The sequence below is a fragment of the Perna viridis genome, chromosome 12 (genome assembly GCF_037379345.1).
Source record: "Perna viridis isolate PV_CMFRI_1.1 ecotype Kerala chromosome 12, ASM3737934v1, whole genome shotgun sequence".
NCBI lineage: Eukaryota > Metazoa > Mollusca > Bivalvia > Mytilida > Mytilidae > Perna > Perna viridis.
In genome coordinates, this window is record NC_142456.1 from 25,259,570 (window position 1) to 25,280,183 (window position 20,614).

General features: G+C 31.9%; 1 protein-coding gene across 1 annotated transcript; it reads right to left on the reverse strand.

Moving 5' to 3' along the window:
- Window positions 1-1,827: 1,827 nt before the first annotated feature.
- LOC148601807 (uncharacterized) lies at window positions 1,828-11,497 on the reverse strand. Its single transcript, XM_088554434.1, has 7 exons — window positions 11,308-11,497; window positions 9,211-10,255; window positions 8,210-8,502; window positions 6,855-6,992; window positions 5,272-5,370; window positions 3,839-3,930; window positions 1,828-1,962 (listed from the first exon to the last, which is right to left on the reverse strand). Exons 1-7 carry the CDS (start codon window positions 11,495-11,497, stop codon window positions 1,828-1,830), a joined length of 1,992 nt encoding a protein of 663 aa, XP_088410560.1.
- Between the last annotated feature and the right edge of the window lie 9,117 nt (window positions 11,498-20,614).

Consider the following 20,614-nt stretch of genomic DNA (forward strand, 5'->3'; position numbering starts at 1 on the left):
AATACAATTAAATATGTTTTAATCATGTCAATTAAATATTTTTTTTACTTCATTACACATCCCATTCAGCGGCTTTTGTATTTGAAATAAGCACTATTACATTTTTCTTTTTACATATAGTAAATATAATCATTGTTCTGAAGTTGGGTTTAATTTATAATTTCGGATTATTTGTTTTTAATACTTTGAACTTATTTAAGCATTGGGTGCTGATAGAGTAGAGTACTCCGTATTAAGTTTTCGAATTAACCGAGAGGCTTATTTTCTAGTCGCGTTTAGCCATACGTTTATGTATTGTACTAGACGTTCAACACATTACTCGTCGAAGCAATTTTGCCGGATGACAATTTGCTTGAAGAGGCAGACTTCTTTATGTAAATGTTTACTTGTGGTTGAACTTGAGCGTGCCTTGGCAGTTGATACGGCGAGGAACTTTCTAGATCACAAAGATAGTCCTGTACATTTGATTTGGTGGTAATCACTAATTGCGTATCTTGAAGGGGCATCATATATCCTGGCGTCTGTAACAAATGAGCTTGCCGGCAAACTTTAATCGTTTGTAACACCATCTTCTTATCACAAAAAAAAATCTCAACAGTTAAGTATCAGTCTTTGTAAGAATCATGCAAATTCTGTAACACGTGTACACCAAAAAGAAGGCTTAAAATTTGTATTTATGTTATTAAGTTTATTTATAGGTCTTTATGATGAAATGCATATTCATTCATTCAAATCCGTCTGCTCTTAGGAGATGATTCACATTGAAAAGCGAAGGTTTTCCACGGTATTTTTGTTTCATTTAAAGAGTTATCTCCCTTATTTTTGAATTCTACAATGCATTCTATATAATTTACATATATATTATGAACAAGGGTTCTATGAAAATACAGGTTATTTTCAGTTGAATTAAGCATTTTAAACAATATGTAGGCTTTCCAACCATGTATCACATTTTGCACGATAGTGTTAACTAACTTATTTTTGTAATTTGATCTTTGAAATGATATTGAAATACAGTTATTGGGTAGAATATTAATTAGCCCCAATTTTATTAGGCATGTGTGTATGTGCATATAATATTTTGCGTATTTTTGACGTCAAACTTGTGATGGATGAAGCATAAATTTCATAACTACATGTAATTAGCAAATGTATATATTTGATATTTGTGTTTTGTTTCTTTTTAAAAACACCTTCATTAAATTGTCTATGGAATGGATTTAAATTCATTTCTGAAAACAACTTTAAATTCATACATTGATAACAAAGAATATAACCTTACCATACTGTATATAATAATATGTGGTCTTAATTAATCAATTAATTCACATTCATTTAGTCACCGTAAAATAACTTTTTCGTGGATCCTTTTTTCCACGTTTCATGATGTTCAGTTCAAATTCAATACTATTTATTTTAGGGAGTTAAATTCTTGCAACTTATTCCGACTAAAGGGAGATAATGCGGCGAAATATAACAACGATTTTTCCTTGCTCGCGAGATTAGCTAACAATCGTCGATGGAGTAAAGCTTTAAAATAAAAAAAAAAAAACCAACCAAACAAACAAACTAAAAAAAAAAGAAAACAAAAAGAAATACAAAAACAAAAAAAGACATTTACTCATGTTCTTTGATATCAATTATAATAATAAAATCACAAGAAGTAAATTTGTTATCAAATAGTACACAAATTTGTACCATCAACATAAACCCTTCGTAAAATTGAGCTATATAAGAACAATGTTCACGCATTAAACAGCAACGTCCAAACACCAGTTCTTACGACATAGTAAGTTCCATCAAAAAAGTAAAACTGATGAATTATTATTATGAATGTAATGAGCTCCCGAATGAGATTGACGCTGACAATACAGAGGAATCTTCTCGCGTATCAAAAATCTGCTTCCCTAGTAACCAATATGCTCTTTCTTCGCAACCGTGACTTCGAAGAATGTCTTTTACCTACAAAATAAAGAATTATTGTTATAGAAATAACACATGGATCGTTTGCTCATTATATTTGCAATTTATTTTCATAATAGTTATTTTCTTTTAAGCTGTCAATCTAGTATTTTGGTGCATGATATATGGGCAATTCAGAGATTTTTAAAAGTATGGGGGAGTGTTGAAACTATTATCTGCATATTTATGCCAAAATTGTCAACGCAATTTACAACATTTTCCAACACCAATGGTATTTAAACCCACAGAAAACTATTCATCCCCAACTGTGTTGTTACTTTAGTCCATATCGCTATGGTTTTATGGTTAAGGAATTTAATATGACATAGTCTTAGGTGAATCCACCAGTTACTCTTAAGGGAAGTTCATATACAAACATGATGAATATTAATACTTTCACTTCTTTAACCTACTTTAAAAATTGCACTGCAAATAACCGTTGCAAGCGTTGTCGTACAGAGATGGGGTAATTGTAATTGTAATCGTTAATCAGCTGTAATTGATTACATTTCTTCAAATAATCATTGTGATCATTAATCAGCCAAACATCTGATTACATGTAATTTAATTTAATCAAATACTTTTCAAAATACCCTGTAATACTGATTACTTTATGATTACATTATAATTACAATGGAAATATTAACTTAAAAGGTATCTATGGACAATGCATTATGTTAACAACAAAAAAAGAGTGAAATTATTGTTAATCATTCAATGCTTCTTTGAGTAAATTTTTCACTTGTTATTTCTTCTTTTTTGTGAATATCTTACAAAATGTTAGTTCCATACCAACAGGTAAATATCTAATCATTGTAATGAAAAAATGTAAGAGCTATCAACAAAATCTATATAATTGTTTAAATGAATTTGATAAGAAGTAAAAAAGTGAGACCCAAGGGAATTATGGCTTTTTTGTCTTTTATATTCAAACATCCCTAATGGCATAACTGTATATGAATCAAGTGCAATGGTTCTTAAAAATGCAAGTGAAAGTCACACATTTGTTATATTGAACTTGAATATATTTATAGATCTATGCGGTTTAATACTTGGTAAAGATTGATGTTCTACTATACTTAAAAATACAATATTATATAAATTCAAAGAATTCAAGACCTTATGAAAAAATACAAATAACGTAAACAAAATTTCAATTAATTCAAAGTTATTTGCAAATTCATCGTAATCAGATGTAATCATGATTACTTGCCAATGTAATCATTAATTTAATTAATTATTGTCAGGAATGCTGTAAAAATTAATTTAATTTAATCAATTACATTGAAAGTAATCTGATCCATCTTTGTTGTCGTACAAAATTCGTTCTATTTGGTGATGAAAAAACCCACGAAACATTAAGTTGACGTCGGACAGTAATCAAAATTGGGTAAAAATTATAAGCCACATATGCAATCCAAAATTGAAAATCAATCCATTGGATTTGATATTTGCAACGAACCTGAAACGGCCTAAAGGACAAGATGATTTCAATATACTACTCACTCCGTAAATAGGGAAAATATTATTTTCAAAATTCATCTGACGTTTACATGTAAGAATACAGTAATTGTTAATGGTTTTCACTAAATATATCCTAAATACCTAGAGTACTGGTACCACACTCAAATGCAAAAAAATATAGATGATAATAAAAATATAATCAGAGATATTTTTTGAAACACGTAAGTAGGGAACATATTATTTTCAAAATTCTTCAGACGTTTATACGTAAGAATACAGTAATTGTGAATGGTTTTCACTAAATATATCCTAAATACCTACAGTACTGATACCACACTCAAATGCAAAAAAATATAGGTGATAATAAAAAATGTAATCAGAGATATTTTATGAAACACGATTCTTTGCTTACATTTAGTGGAAGATCAGTTCTCTCAACCATCTCAAATCCTTCTATTGACTGCAGATGTGACATTGTCGACTGACTTATTTGTATGCAGTTGGCTGTAATTGAATGTAAAGACGTTTAGAAAGTTTGCATAAAACAGTGAAAAGAGTGACACACGTGAAGTGACACATCTATATATATCCACCTTATTATCGTTTTAACACAAAGATACTTTAACGTTATGCCAGAATTTGTCGAGACTACGTAGACTTTTGTATCGCGCTAGAATTCTAACAAATAGGCTTCTGGAGCAGAGTTATGTTGTACAAGATTGAAGTCATCACTACGAATGTTTTATGGGTCATCGTGAACTCGTGGATTGTTACGGTGTATCCATCTGCGCCATGAAAACTGGTTTGTTCAACGTGTCATAGTTTTCCTTTCCTCTTTCGTCTACCCCGTATTTGACTTTTTATGAGCAACTCAGCGAGTGTTTCTAGAAAAGCAGAGGGCGCTTACCTTACCGGTGCATCTGGTCCATGCTCCCAGTTTTAAGTGGGGTCCGAGGTGCTCATTTGTTTTTGTTACTTTATATGTATGATTTTAGTTACTTTACGTTCTGTGTTGTGTATGTCTGTTTTTCATGTCTTGTCTTTGTCTCTGGATTACATTCTTTTGATTACCGTTATAACCTTGGTTGCCTTGATTACTCTTTAAAACAAGCGTCTCAAATGATTATATCATATTTGTTTCACATGACCCTGCTATGGACAATTTATGTTAGTTAGAAAAGGAAAAATGCTATTTTTTTTAAAGACTATGATATTTTGAAAAATCTTTTTTTCATTCAAATATGGAGGAAGTCGGGAAAAACACCGAAACGTCAACAATGCGACAATTTAGATTCGCCAAAATCCTCGTAAATGGCCTCGTAAAAAAGGAAATAAAGACTATCTACATACACAATAAAATTAAGTAGATTAAATGAAAAAAATACTGGACTTAAAGAATATACAAAAACGAAAGCACAAGCAATATAAACAGCACCCCCTAAAAAAAAACCCTGGATTGGCATATGCTGCACCGGCAGCAGCACCTGTCACACTATTTACTGGAAGTAGGGTAGATTAGGTCATTTTTTTGTCTTTTATGAATAGTTTCACATCATTTATTTTGGGGCATTTTAAACCCTGCTTTAAGTTATGGTTTTTGCTAAACATAGAAGACCGTACGGTGACCTGTAGAAGTTTAATTGTTTGTGCTTGGCTTTCTTTGGATGAGTGTCTTATTGGCAAGCATACCATATATACTATTTTTTATAGCATAAAAACAACATTAATATTACAAACAACAACGTGGCTTTCTATAAATATTAACGGATGGACTATATATATTAGAAATATAGTAACATTTAGTAAAAAGAATAATACGTATATTAAACTAAACAAAATTCTTACTTTCACTGGACGACTCCATCAAAGCCGCCACTCGTACTGTAGACCCAAACAAACAATATCTAGGGTTCTTTGATCCTACCACTCCTGCCACTACGTGACCTATCGGACAGAAAAGTTGAAAACAGTAATATAACAAACAAAGAAGCATTTAAGTGGCTGTCTCTATAAAAATCAGGTAGTTGTTGAAACATGGTATGAAATTATAAACAACTCTGACGGAGTATTTTGTCTACCTGTACCATTAGAATCTAGACAAAACGACATCATTATTTACAAGTTTATAAGTTTGGTAAAATGAAATGTGATTTCATTGAAATACACTGCAAATGAAAAGTTTAAAGGCAGTATTAACATAAAGTTTCAATTCTCTAGATGTAAAAACATATTTTCAAAAGATGTCTACTGTGATGCAGTGATCATTTGTTTTTTCTCAAATAGATACAGCACTTTTGTAATACCTGAGGTATATATGAGTGTTTTATTTAAATCATTTCATATGTTTCACATTTACCTGTTTTGTAGAAATTCTTGTATTTAACATTTCTAAAATCCTCATATCTAATTAATGATTTGGTATTTTCTGAATTTATGGATGGTAATAAGCATTAACATAACTTCAGCAGCATTATAATTCAATGTTTGAAAACAAATGCTATTGTTTTGGTTTGTAACATTTTTGTTTTTCATATTTGAAATAGAGTATGTCAATCCAATATCGTTTTATAGTAAAACATGCCAAAATCGAATCCTAAATTCAAAAATCTGTCTTAACCAGACTCCTTTTTGTTCCGTTATTATCCACTACAATCTATTAGTATTATGTAACTTGGCTTATCAAATAGCTGTCTAAAAACCAAACAAATCCTAAGGATCAACAAGACATTTTATGATGGAGTTGTTGTTTACCTCTCACGTCATTCAGTAGTATTACTAAACATTTAATCCGAAATAAACTAGTTTTTCATTAGAAAATTATCAAGTACGATTAACATTACGTATTTTACAAATGAGAGACCATATGCGTTTTCCCCGCTAATGAAGAGTTAATGAAAATAGTCAAGATGTAATGCAATATATAGAGATATTGGGCCGTTTTCTTCATTGTTGGCTAAAGCAAGTGTTAATGATATCGAAAGACAAAGTGCTAAAAAGTGGATAGCGAATTTTTAGAGCTTTGGTTAGTTTTGTTTGACTTGTCCATTTCCATTTCAAAAAAATTGTGTATCATGAGAATGGCCTGTAAGGTATGTGTATGTCAAACCATAATAGCAAATTCATAAACCTTTTTTTTCTTTGCGCCGGTTTTCTTCTAATACAAACAACCGAATATGACGTCAAAATATGACAAGACTTACCTCACTCTCTGTTTAAGGTGGTCATTCCTCAATATGTATATTTTGTTTTGAGTTTGCTTCAAGTTGTTGTTTTTTGTTTAGTGTTCCTTTATTTGTTTTCCTGGCATGTTTTTTGTCCATTTACATTCGAAATCTGAATAGCGTCTTAACCGTGATATCATTTTTTATTTGGCAATCTTGCGCTTTTTTAGTAGAATATTTACCAAGTAATCATCTGTGGGCTATTACCTGAATGACATCCTATCCGTAGTTTATATTTTTCCCCTGCAAACTGAGGTAGCTCAAGCCTATTCACATGGTACAAAATATCCAATGACATTGTACCTATTTCTGCTGCATGTCGATCGCCATTACGTCGTGGAACACCTGCAAACAACGAGAGTAAATATCAAGACGGACTTAGGGAGGTAGACCTAGGGTAAGGGACATAACTCATACAATCAGTGATATGTTTGTATTATATTCAATTTCACCAAAGCCTCTCAAGCTTTCGTTTGAAGCAGAATAAAATGAATCCAAGTTAATTAGATGCTAAGGATACAACAGACACTGTCAAGTCAGCCTAATATCTTGACCTACTCTTAGAAATCGATGGTAAAGGAAAACTATTGACCAAACTTTACGACAAACGTGATGACTTTTCATTCAGAATTGTTAACTTTCCTTTCATATGTGGCAACATCCCTTCGGCTCCTGCATATGGAGTGTTCATATCACAACTCATACGTTATGCCAGAGCTTGCCGAAATTACGCAGACTTTTTGTATCGCGCTTGAACTCTAACAAATAGGCTTCTGGAACAGGGTTATGTTGTACAAGATTGAAGTCATCACTACAGAAGTTTTATGGTCGTCATCATTAACTCGTGGATCGTTATGGAGTATCCATCAGCACCATGAAAACTGATGTATTCAACGGGTCATAGTTTTCCTTTCCGGACTTGACTTTTTATGAGCAACTCGGCGGGTGTTTCTAGAAAAGCAGAAAAGCGCTTACCCTACCGGTGCACCTGGTCCATGTCCCAGTTTTTAGTGGCGTCCGAGTTGCTCATTTACTTTTGTTACTTTGTATGTATAATTTTAGTTACTATATGCTCTTTGTTGTGAATGTCTGTTTTCCATGTCTGGTCTTTGTCCCTGGATTACATTCTTTTGATTACCGCTATAACCTTGGTTCCCTTGATTACTCTTACATAATATTGATGTTAAATGCTGGATAAAAACGTTCCGGTGATTTTTAAGTATTGTGTCCCTTACCCTAGGTCTACCTCCGTAAGGTTGTTTATAATATCATTTTGAATAAAAAGCAAAGAGGGCACATCTAAATTAACAATAAAAACATATTGAGAAAACGATTCGTGGAATTAAAAATAAATATAGTCCATAAGAATGATATTAAACATGTTATATTTAAAATGTTCACCTTTTTTGAGAACGAATTGTTAATACAGAAGATAAAATTCTCAATTCAAAAATCAATTTCATACTCTTAGAAAAAACAAAATTCACGGTAAAAAACGACCAGTTGGGATATTAAATTATTTATTATTAAATATAGTATAATTTGCTTATATATTCAATTACCTGACACAACTAGATAACCATCGCCAATGGTTTCTACCTTGTAAACGTCATATAGACTAATTCTGTTGTCAAATAATGAAAACAGGTTGTTTAACATTTTAGTGACCATAAGAGGAGAACTGTTAGACGACAAATTCGTGAAACCGACCATGTCACTTTGGAAGATTGTGCAATCATCAAATATTTCAGCTTGTACAGATTCGTTCTGTTTTAGGCTCTCCGCTACTGCTCTGGGAAGCATTTGAAACAAGATTGTTTCACTCTGTTTCTTTTCCCTACTCACAGCTTTTGTTCTAGAAGTAATTGATTAATTGAATTTAAATCTATCAACTTTAACATTAATAGTATAATAAATATTGAGGTATACACAAACACACATCCAAAATGAAACAAAAATAAACAAAAATTAATACAAATACAATATACCGAACTGCAATCGAAATAATTATAAATCTCATTTTGAAAAAAATGTTAATGAAGACGTTATATCCTGAAGCAACTTCTGAGTTTTTAATGAGTGATACTGTTTAAGTCTTTATGTTAAGGTCCCTTTTAAGTGCCTGTCTCTGTAAGAATCAGGCAGTGGGTGAAACCGGGTATGAAAAAAACCCACCATTTTGAAAGTTTGATTTGAGTACTTAAGCCACCAGAATCAAGCAAAAAGGACAAGGATTTCCATATCATTTTGTTAAATTGATATCATTGATATGCATTGTAAATGAGCACATCAAAGGCTGATAACTCAATCAGAAACCTCATTTTCTAACTTTAAATTGAATAATTTCTGAGCAAATCCAGAGATCAAAGGATGGTCTTTTAAAATAGAGAAAGCATCTTTGAATGAAATTATTCTGTCAGATCGGTGTGGTTTTGATATGCATGTTTCTATATTTTTCAACTTTGACTTTTTTTTACAAAAACTTAATCAATATGAAATCATCGCACATGACAAGTAGTAGCCAAAAGTTATTAATTACACAAATTAAAGTACTTGTACTTACTTTTTAGCTATGTTTATGGAATACTTTTGAATGTTGGATGTAAGTTTAAACACCGAAAATACTATAACTGGACTAATCAAAAGTATGCCTGCAGATATTGCACCAGCAATGACCATATCAGCAACATTAGATGTAGCGTTCTTTTCCAGGAGTCGGTTTATCTTCTCTGTCAACATGTTTTGAGTATGGCGCATGACTTCCTGATACAAACTCATATTGGAATACCAGTATTTTGCCATTGAAATAGAACCATTCACTACTGAGGAATTATTTGTTTTAATTTCATGGCGCATCTTTTGTATTTCTACTAAAGTTGCGTTTTGTGTTGCTAGGGTTTGTTCGTAGATGTCTGCTGCAGTGACCGAATACAACCTAGCGGACTCAAATAATGTCATGGCAGTGTCCTGACTTTCAACAAATCGAAGGTAATGGCTTATATTCCTGAATGAACCTACAGAGTAGAAGTATATACCATAGCCTCTTTCACGACCGATGTACTCGCTTGCGATGATTAATTCTTGGAATCCGACAAGTGTTTTCCATATTGTTCCAGTTTCTACTTCTTTGATAGCAGCATACATCCACATCATAAAGATTTCAATGTCGTTAGAGTAAAAGTCCATTTCTTCTGTTACTGAAGTATTACTAGTGTCAAGTTGATAGCGATGTCTATTCAGGTGATTGATGTAACTGTCACGTGACAGGAAAGCTTTAATTTTGTTGTTTCCTAAAGGCCATGATTTGATGTTTTCCAAAGCTTTGTCTGTCTCGATATAAGAATGGAGTAGATCGATTTTTGTTTCAGACCCAATTTTACTCAGATACAGGGAGCTCATATCTCGCTCTTTTTGGAGGACCATTAGGAATTCGCCGAGTTCTACGCTAAAATCTAAGGTACTCATTATTTCAGACGTATCTAGGTAGCTTGTGAGTGACTTTTTGAAATCCAACCCAGTGATAGTTATCAATATGACTAATGGAATTAATACTTGGAAAAGCATTTTCGCCATTTGCTTTCTCTTCCCCGCAACAGTAATAGGGTTACCTAGAATTATCAAAATGGTAAGATCATTTTAAAAATATCATTCCCGTTAGTATAAATGAAATATCATTAACACCTACCACCTTTGTACTTAACAGTTTGTGTAGGTTTGACAGATATAAGATTTACGAAGAAAAAAAAAACTTCATAATTCAAACTAGCATAGAGGAAAATTAAAACAGTATCTGGTTTTCACAGGTTTTTGGATAATTCAAGGTTCGGTTTAGGCAGGTGTCACTGTATTTTCATTGCTTAATTGATTTGTGTTTTTGATGCGATCTAAATCAGAGTTTTTTTTTCATTTTTAATTGCAGCAAAATAAAATGTCCATTATTCGTTTAATCAAATTGACTTATTCGTCGATGAAATACTACGTCGCTTTTTTACTTTCAATTCTTTTAAATCAGAAGATACTGCAAATTCAAACATACCTATTCAGATAAATTTACGAAAATTACAAGTATGACATTTAACATTCAAAACACATTAGGATTCGGAACAAGCTAAACAAGCTCTTACAAAATTCCGTGTCTGTGTCCGTGTTAATAAACTTAAAATACGTAAATATAAACAAAACTTAATGAAGATACATAACATTTAAATGACTACAAGTTGCAGGTAAATGGAACAATTTGTCATAGCAACAAAAAATATTGATAAATATTGGAGGCATGAATAGACGATTATACACAGGAATAATTGCAACATATATATTTTCTTCGTTTAAAAAAATATATCATATGTTTATTAACAAAGTATGTGAACTTTATTTCTACACACAGTGAAAAATAATAAAATTTATATTGATTAAAAATTAGTTAAAACCATAAATTGAGTCCTTTGGAAGAAATATAATTTCCATATGATTTATATTCACTTATTTTTCTTGATTTGGAAATCTTAGACACTTTTTTCCATAGATGTAATGGCCCTATATGGAAAACTGAATGAAAGACATATATTTTTAAGGTTTTTTTACATTTCAAACACATAGGTTGCACCTATTCTAGTGTAGTAACGTTTTATGTAACATTGATTCACATTCAGATAATTACCAACACAGATTTGTCTACATTGCTGAAGTTTTGAATCTGATTGTATCATGCCAATAATGGCATCGTTGAGTCCAGACAACGAAATTGATATATTACTTAAGCTTGATCCCCTCTTATCTAGCCGACTGACCACTTCTCTTAGGCTAGTAATAGACCTTCTGATGGGGTTTATCTTGTTTTTTGTTGCCATTGTGTCAATCTAAAAAAGATCAAACAATCTTATCATGAGAGCATAGAAATAATTTATGTATGGAAGCGCCAAAGAATAGTGCAATTTAATATTATAACTTAGGATTGTAGCTGCTAAGGATCAACCATTCTTTTCAGATTTTCAAAGTCCTCTGATTTAAGCAATTTCATAGCATTAAAACTTTTTTCCCAGTGAACCCCACTTTTCTTTTACGCTTTATTTATGAAATCCTCATTATTTCTTCGAGATTGTTTTATAGATAAAACTAAGTGAGACAAAACCTATCGAAATTCAAAATAAATCCTTTTCGCGCCAAAACGTATACCTCAAAACAAGAACACTAACACGTCATTATTTTTTATCATATTGTTCGAGCTTGAAAGATTAAAAAAGGTTATATCCTATCGAAATCATTGTTATTCTTAACAGGATAGCGAACATCATTAATAAATATTTTAAAAGTATAAAAAAGCCACAATTGATAAACAGAGCTAGGAACAATAGCAGACCAAAACAAACAACTGTACTAGGCAAAAACTTTACAAATAAAGGAACTCGCAAATGTTACAAAAATGTCCACATTTTCTTATACTTTTCATCCACATATACTGCAAAGCAACTAGATTTGATATTAATTAAAGTGCATTTTGTTGTGTTCTTCTATGTCTGTAGCCTGAACAATCAAGAATGCAGCGCGATCCAGTGTTTCCGGTGCAATTGTAAGAAGGATAGCGCAAAACAAAGTCTGCGTAGCTCTGGTATAACGTATGAGTTGTAATATGGAAATTCCATACGCATGTGTTGAAGGAATGTTGCCACAGATGAATGGAAAGTTGACAATACAGAATGAAAAGTCATCGCTTTTGTTGTAAAATTTGGTCAATAGTTTTCCTTTACCCTCGATCTTTAAGTGTAGGTCAAGATCAGAGGCTGATAATACAGTGGCTGTAGTATTCTTTATTTCAAGTTATTTGGAGTAGTTACAAAAAATTTGTTAAGATATTTCGTTAAGTAAAATTGTTGTTTCCTGTAATCCCACTGATAACTAAATACTTTGGTACGTTACATTGAATAATTGATTTTTACATTGAAATGGATACCATTTGCTTTCGGATGCATCCCATCTTTGTAGGGTATCATATGACATTAGAATTATTTCGACCTTATTCTATAAATTATGTGCATTATATTTTATGTCATTGATATATGTCATTGACATATACTTAAATAAATCAAATTTTTATTCTTGATATTTTACTTCTTTGATTATAAGTAACAAATTGTACGCTATTAATATCAAACCACAGTTTTTGGTCATTGCAGAAAAAGACATCTTTCATTTGTTAGTTCTCAATTGTTTGATAGTGCGTGTTGAATCACAAATCGCAATTAGTTCCATGCCAAGGATATTGTTTTGTATAGTTCATTGTAGCTATCTGCAAATGACCACAAAAAGGTCAGACAAAGATAAATTTTAAAGGCCAAGGAGAAAAACAATTCAGACCCACGAAAAAAGCAAAATAATAAAAAATAATACCAAAAAGTAAAAGAAAAACAAACAAACAAACAAACAAACAAAATCAGATAAAAAAAAACGGAAAACAACAAAATGAAATTAAAGACATCAAACCAATAGAACACATGGAATGTTCTGTCTTCATATTTTGCATTTTTATGTCAGTTATTTTTTTCTTTTTTCACCGGATAATTACGTTTAAATGAATATAGAAATGTGACGTAGGATTGGCGATTATATAAAGTTCGAACAGATGTATGATGATTTATAAGAAAAAAATATTTTTACGTGATCTTAATCGGATTCATCAATTTCTTGTGGAAACCATTCAAAGGAGAGATTTTGGTAACATGATTATGATTGACTAAACGACAGGGCTATACTATTGTTAATTCCTGTTATCCAAGGAATGTTAAAATTGTGTCATGAGGGAAATTAATTTATTTTGTTCGGTCCACTTTGCCTTTGACGAATCGATACATGCGACTTGATTTTTGGAAATGAATTGAAAAGTTCGAATTCCGAAAATTAAATAAAACATAGGCACTGCTTTACTAAACTAAAAAGCACACAAAATCGTTATTTTAAGTTTGATTGTGGTATCCAAATTTATTTTGCACGGAGGCTTCCTACTTGCATTTACAAAAAAAAAAAAAAAGAAAAAAATGGATATGATATACTTAAATGCAAGTCCATATAAAATTCAAACTTTGCAAAAGGTAATCAAGGGAACCAATATTCTAGCAGAAATCAATAGAATGTACCCCAAGAACAAAGACCAGACATGGAAAAAATGTTGTGTTCTTCTATGTCTGTAGCTTTTTTCCGATGTTTCTTAAAGTAACTAAATCTACATAAGAAGTAACAAAATTAAATGAGCAACTCAGATTCCACTACAAACTGAGAGCATTGACCAGGTGCATCGGTAGGGTAAGAGTCCTCTGCTTTTCTAGAAATATCCACCGAGTTGCTCATAAAAAGTCAAGTCCGGGGAGAACGAAAGAGTACAGGAAAACAGTGAGACGTTCAACAAATCAGTTTTCATGGTACAGATGGTACAAACGGTAGAGGAGATTCATGGTATAGACAAACTCACCGAACAAACGATGATTATCAGTCTACATGTGCTGTATTGTTTACATAATGATAGTCCTTCCTGTATTTAGGTGTGTACTTTGATAAAAACATAGATTCATCACAAACCAAAATCAACCATGTTAACTAAATGAAAAACGATAACTCTTGTAAAGTACTGATTTCATACGCAATCTATATTTTTGTCTCGAAAGTGCATCAACATTTTGACAAACTATGACTGGGAACGTTGTCTATTACAGTTTCTGAATAAGAAATAAAATTACATAGGTAGGTTTTTGACATGCGTGAATCACCTATTGTCTGCTTTTTTTATTATTATTACAAACTGCTTCTTAAATATTTTGTTTTTTTTACTGAGTCGATGGAATTTAAGAGATGAAACAATCGAGTAAATTTAGTAAGTTCTAATTGATTTAGCATACATGCATTTAAACTTATATTTTGGAAAAAAAAACATATAGTATTTTCTCACATTGACACAATGAATGACACAGTTCTTACCTGTCTCAGTAGCAGTGTATAAACAGCGAGTATTACATTCAGATTTATAGGTTTACGGTGAAAATTGACGCGATCGGAAACCAGATGATTCCAGATCTACGATGCTGAACATCAATTGATCGATGGAATAATGCAAACACATGTATTATGATTGACAGTTTGTAAGGGAGCGGCATTGCGATTCCAAGTCATCTGCCTGGCCTGAAGTGGAATAATCAAATTCGTGTATAAAAGCCAGAAGAAATTTTGATGCCTTATCTTATGTCTTATGCCTTTTTATATGCAAATTTGTTTTGCTTCTTTAGAGAACTTAAAATAAATGTCTGATCCAACCATTGATGACCACTTTTTGACAGATATATTAACACTTCATTGGAGCACAAAAAAAAAAAAAAACAAAATCAGTGGGAAAAAACTATTATGTGCCACCAATATCATATGACTTTTTACATGGACCGCCTCCAGATATTTCTATTTCCTATTGTTTTTTCTCGACGTACTTACATTGGAATAAGTGTAAAAAAGCAAAGTTTTCTTGTAAGAATTAGTCAGTCATTAATAGGTTGTTTCGATCATTGCTTTCATATTTTTGTTGTTTCCACACTCAACATTTTGAGCTATTTTGAAAATTGTCTTAGTATTCGTTTCTATTGAATAAATCAGACATATTGTTTCTTTTTACTTAACTGTCATAATTCTATCATTTGATGCCCAGGAGGACAAAATAGTGGGATCAAAGTTAGTATTTCGGATTGTTATGTATAAAAACTCGTTTGTATATAAAATCCATAAATAGCAACAACCGCTGATACGTTTCCCATATTAAGAAACAAACCGAGAAAACTTATGACTATTGGACAGCTGTCATTTATGGGATTTACATTTCGTACAACTTCAAATCATTCATATTGGATGACCCATGTCTTTCATTTTGAGATCTCAGTTGAGATCGACGGGTGTTTTTAGAAAAGCAAAAGACGCTTACCCTACCGGTGCACCTGGTCCATGCTCTCAGTTTTAAGTGGAGTCTGGGTTATTCATTTACTTCTTATACTTTGTATGTATTATTTTGGTTATTTTATGTTCTTTGTTGCGCTTGTGTGTTTTTTTTTCACGTCTGGTCTTTGTCCCTGAATTACAATCTAATGATTTTTACTAGAATCTTTGTTCCCGTCATTACTCTTAGACATACTACAAACGTATTAATTTTCGCGGCAGCTAATATTCGATGTTTTTGAAAAGTTAACATGTTTGCAAGTATTAATTTTCGCGTTTCTCAATGTTGAAGAAATTAAGTTTTTCAATAGTCTCGACAGTGTGTGTTCTCTCGTTTGATCAGTTACTTTACCGTTAATATTTCAATGAAATTAATGACGGCCGTTAATATGACAATTCCAAATTGTTTCCTCTGGCCATTTAAATCAAACAGTGTTAAAATAATTCACTTAATAGCCCAAGCCGTAGGTAATTGTAGGGATTAACTTTTGACACTTTAATTACATGTTTACGGCTTAACTTTTACCTAACAGTTATCAGCGTGTGTAAAACGGTAACCTTTTATCGATGATGACCTGTAATGTGCGTTTAACACTTACATTTTGTTCTTTTTGTGAATAAAAAAAGTTTGCACAGTATTGTTTTCTATTCTTTGATGTAACAGGTACTATATGTACATTGATATAAATATGCTTTTACCATATACGTTTTGATAAAAGGCTTCATTATAAATTCATACTTGATTGCATTGAATGACACGACCCTTACACAAAACGACTTTTCTATTCAAAATTGTGGAAACCATGATTAGAACAGTAAAATGACTAGGTAATATGGATATATTTTCGCGGGTACTAATTTTTGCGTTCTAGAGGCAACCGCGAAAATAAATAAGTTTACAGTACTGTTTTTCTAGATTTTTTTAATGTTTACACTTCATGTATTTTATTGTTTTACATCTGTCAAAATGTTGTAGATGCGTTACATTATGGTTCTTTATAGACACAGATATAAGACCTTCGACCAATTGATTGATTGATTGATTGATTGAATATGATATACCTTCCCATGACGAGAATTAATGACCAATCGAACAGATCCTGCTTTGCACTAGACCGACACACTAACCTGGATATTTATTGTGCTAGTTCACAGAGAAAACAGCCCGAAAGTAGGCATTTCACCCCAATCGGAAAAATTAGCCAACTAGTCACCACTCTATCCCCTCATTGTGACTCTTGCTCTCGATGCGATCACTCTACCCTGAGACCACCGAGGTGATGAAGTCTGTCGAAAGTGTCTTCCCATTCTAAGCAGCTATCTTTATAATCGTTAGATAAGAAGCGATTCATGCATTTCAAACACCCACAAAATGCAGGTTAATTTTTAATTCAGAAACAATTAACAACCACATAAAAAGTCTGTTTGTCGTTCAGATGTGGCATGTTTGACATTTGAGAAAACAAAGTACATGAATGGTATATGCAGTTGTAGGGATTGTTCCATGTCGTGTGTTTTACTGCTTTTGTGCAGTGTCATATAAATAATCAACGTGTGATACCTTTTTCGACAAAACATCTTCTATGCAGTAAAGTAGATTTTGAATCTGGAGTATTTATTTACTTGAAATATCTACTGTTATTGCATTTGAAAGCTTAATTTACTTTTGTATAGAAAACACTCCAAATTGATATTGTATACCTCGTTGATCTGTAGGAATATTTGCTCGTTATCAGCTTTTGAATTTAAACTGAACAATTTTGAACGGTTAATGTATTATTATATACCCATAATATAACAAAAATTTAAAATGATAAATATCAATATAGAAAAGATACTTGTGAAGTCACATGGAATACGATGTATATAAACATTGGTATTGACACGGATTCACCAGGGGCGGACTGACGTATGCTCTCCCCTAAAACTGGGAATTTGGTTTTGTATTGGATCTTGAGTTATACAAATTTTAGCCTAATATTTTTCCTTGATTCGCTTAGATCTTTTATTCTATTTTGCCCCCCTCCCCTATACAAAATAGTGTATTAGCCTCTATAAAGTGTGATCCCACTCGTACGATACGCATTAACGTTCTTGCAAATAAAAAACTGTAAACGTTATAATTTTCACGGTTGCTAAATTTTCGCGGATTCTGTCAACGGAACATATTTGCGGATATCAATTTTCGCGGATTCAAAAAATTATAAGCGTTATTCGGTGTTAAAAATCAATTTCACATGTACTATTTTTCGCGATTATCTGCCACCGCAAAAAAATAGCAAAAAATAGTACATGTACACCACGAAAACGAGTATGTTTACGGTATCTTAATCTGTTTGTAGTGTATACTTCTTATAACAATGAAACACATATGATCTTTCTCAAGAGACCGTAGTGCGACTGGGTCCCAGCTCATTACACAAGTATATACTGCCGGACGACCAGAAGGGCACGAAGTTGAATGACCCTTATCTTATAGAAATAGTTATTGAGGGATACCATTTCAGTTTGAGTAGGCTGGTATTTTGTAAATAAGTATTCTGGAAAAAGTTGAAAATAAGTTGGCCTACAACTCCTACGAAGTAAGTACAATTTCTGATCTCAGATACTTCATACAATGAAATGGAAATCCTGCGCCGATGTAATTGAAATTAATATTCTGACTCCTATAATTGCAAAATATATAAAATGACTATCTAAAGTAGGCCAGGATCCACTTCAAATTCAAATGGTCGTCCCCTTAGGGTTCTTTAAAACAGGTATCTTTTTTTCCAGTTGTTTGTACCCATAAAATGCCAATGAAATCCACTTTTTTATGTGTATTGATTCGTCATTCAGGGGTTATGGTACAGATAAACGAGCTAGAATATATTGTTATAATTTATAATAATTGACTTTTTATCGCTCAATTTTCAGAATTAAAAAAATAGCGGACCTCACACAGTGCTTACGTCAACAATATTAACTGAATATAATTGTGTGTTGTACAAACGCTAATACAAATCTGTGTCGTGTCTCTTATCGTTTATTGACATGTTTGATATTATTACCATATTTAGTGATGGGATGTCGATATTCCAAAATACATACTAATTGTATTGTTTTTTTTTTTCTGTTTTAACATTGATATAATGTTGGTATATAACTATGTTTCACTATATGGTATCAAGACAACTGTTTAACTTGATCCACAAATACAAGAACAAAACAATACGAAAACAAAAACAAAACAAAACAAAACAACCAAATACGCAATATGGATCTCGCAAATGTGTAAATTCTGATATGTTATGGCACCAAAGTATTTGGATGCCATACTCTTCTGCAAACGTATGAACTCTTCCTTATTGAAGAATTACTCCACTAGTTTAAAGACTCTGATATACAGGATCTAAAAATCAAAACGCATGAGCACTGCTCATTACAAAGCCTCGAAATGGTTTCCATTGTACTGCACCACACAAAGTGGAGGGGTTTAGTACTTATTGGATCAGAAGTGTAAAAGCGAAACAACGAATATACATTCTACAGAAGAGGTTGCTTGGATGTTAATAGGTCCAAATGTAACCATAAACTAATGCGTAATGCGTATTCACACAAAACGAAATTGACACACAGACTAAAACAAATATTATATATTTGTTATTGTTGTTATAATCATTATCCCTTTTTGATAATATATACCACGTCATCCTCAGACGCCAGAGCAAGGCGCGTCCAAAATGCTAAAGTTAATAAAATGTGACATGTTTATGACTTCACCCGAAGAATTGAAGGAAGATATGAAGGGTAAATGCAAAAACACAAAACTTATGTCTACTTTTGGAAGTGTTGCGTTAGATAGTTAAATTAAGTTCAAAGTTTAATACACAACCAGGAATTTAACTACAGATTTCATGTACTTTTAATGCCGATATAAAATCAGTACTTTTCTTTCGAATAACATTTCAGTAAGGAATTTCTTTCGGTAATATCAGTACTTACCTTTTTTTGTCATTTTCCAGTACTTTGAATTTTATTCATTTTTCAGTACTGTAAATTTCAGCCATTTTTCAGTTAATTTTCAGTACAGAAAGTTTCAGTCAACTTTCAGTACTGAAAAATGACTGACATTTTTCAGTACTGTAAATTTCAGTCATTTTTCAATACTGTGGTTTTCTGTCGTTCCTTAGTACTTTTTCATTTCAAAGGAAACTATGATATTTACTGATTTTTTTTCACCTCTCATGAGTATGCCTTCATTGAATATAGGTATTGTTGTCTTCTTCTTTTAAAGTTTTTTGTCCTACACCAATTTACAATTTTATGCGGACCAAACTCCAAACATCTTTTTAAGATTCGTTTTGGAGATATTTTGTTCTGGTTTCCTTCCATTGTTATATCGATTTACATGTAATTTCTGGATAAATGCATTCTAAATTGTGTAAGTTGTATGAGTTTTCATTTGTTCGAATATGAACACATTATAATGAAACTTGGTACATGTACATATAAAATTACAAGCAGAATGTGTTATGCAACCATTCTTGATTGTTTTATATAACCATTTTTTATTCAGTACAAGAATGACAAATTTAAATGAACGACTTTTTTATTTTTTTTATTTCGAAAAAGCATCAATTTTTAACGTATAAATATGAATAATCAATATCATGTTTAATCGTTTATTTACTATTTATTTGAACATCAACAACTTACAATACATTTAGTTTTTTTCCTATAATATATAAAAGAAGGAAAATATTATAAATTAATACATGGAAATATAAACAGCTGTGCCCTGAACACGTAACAATCGTCCCCATATGGAAGTAAACTGAAAACCTGTCAGAACTCGTAGCAAAAAAATGTGCTCTACTCAGCGCAGCTTGATGCAACAACAGAGATCGAACCCTGAAAATTTGGCCAAGTATTAACACACCTTTCAAGCTAGATACAGTTCTGAATTTTGATTGCGATTCAATATTTAATACAGGAAACTAATTTTACCAGAATCACAGTGGCAA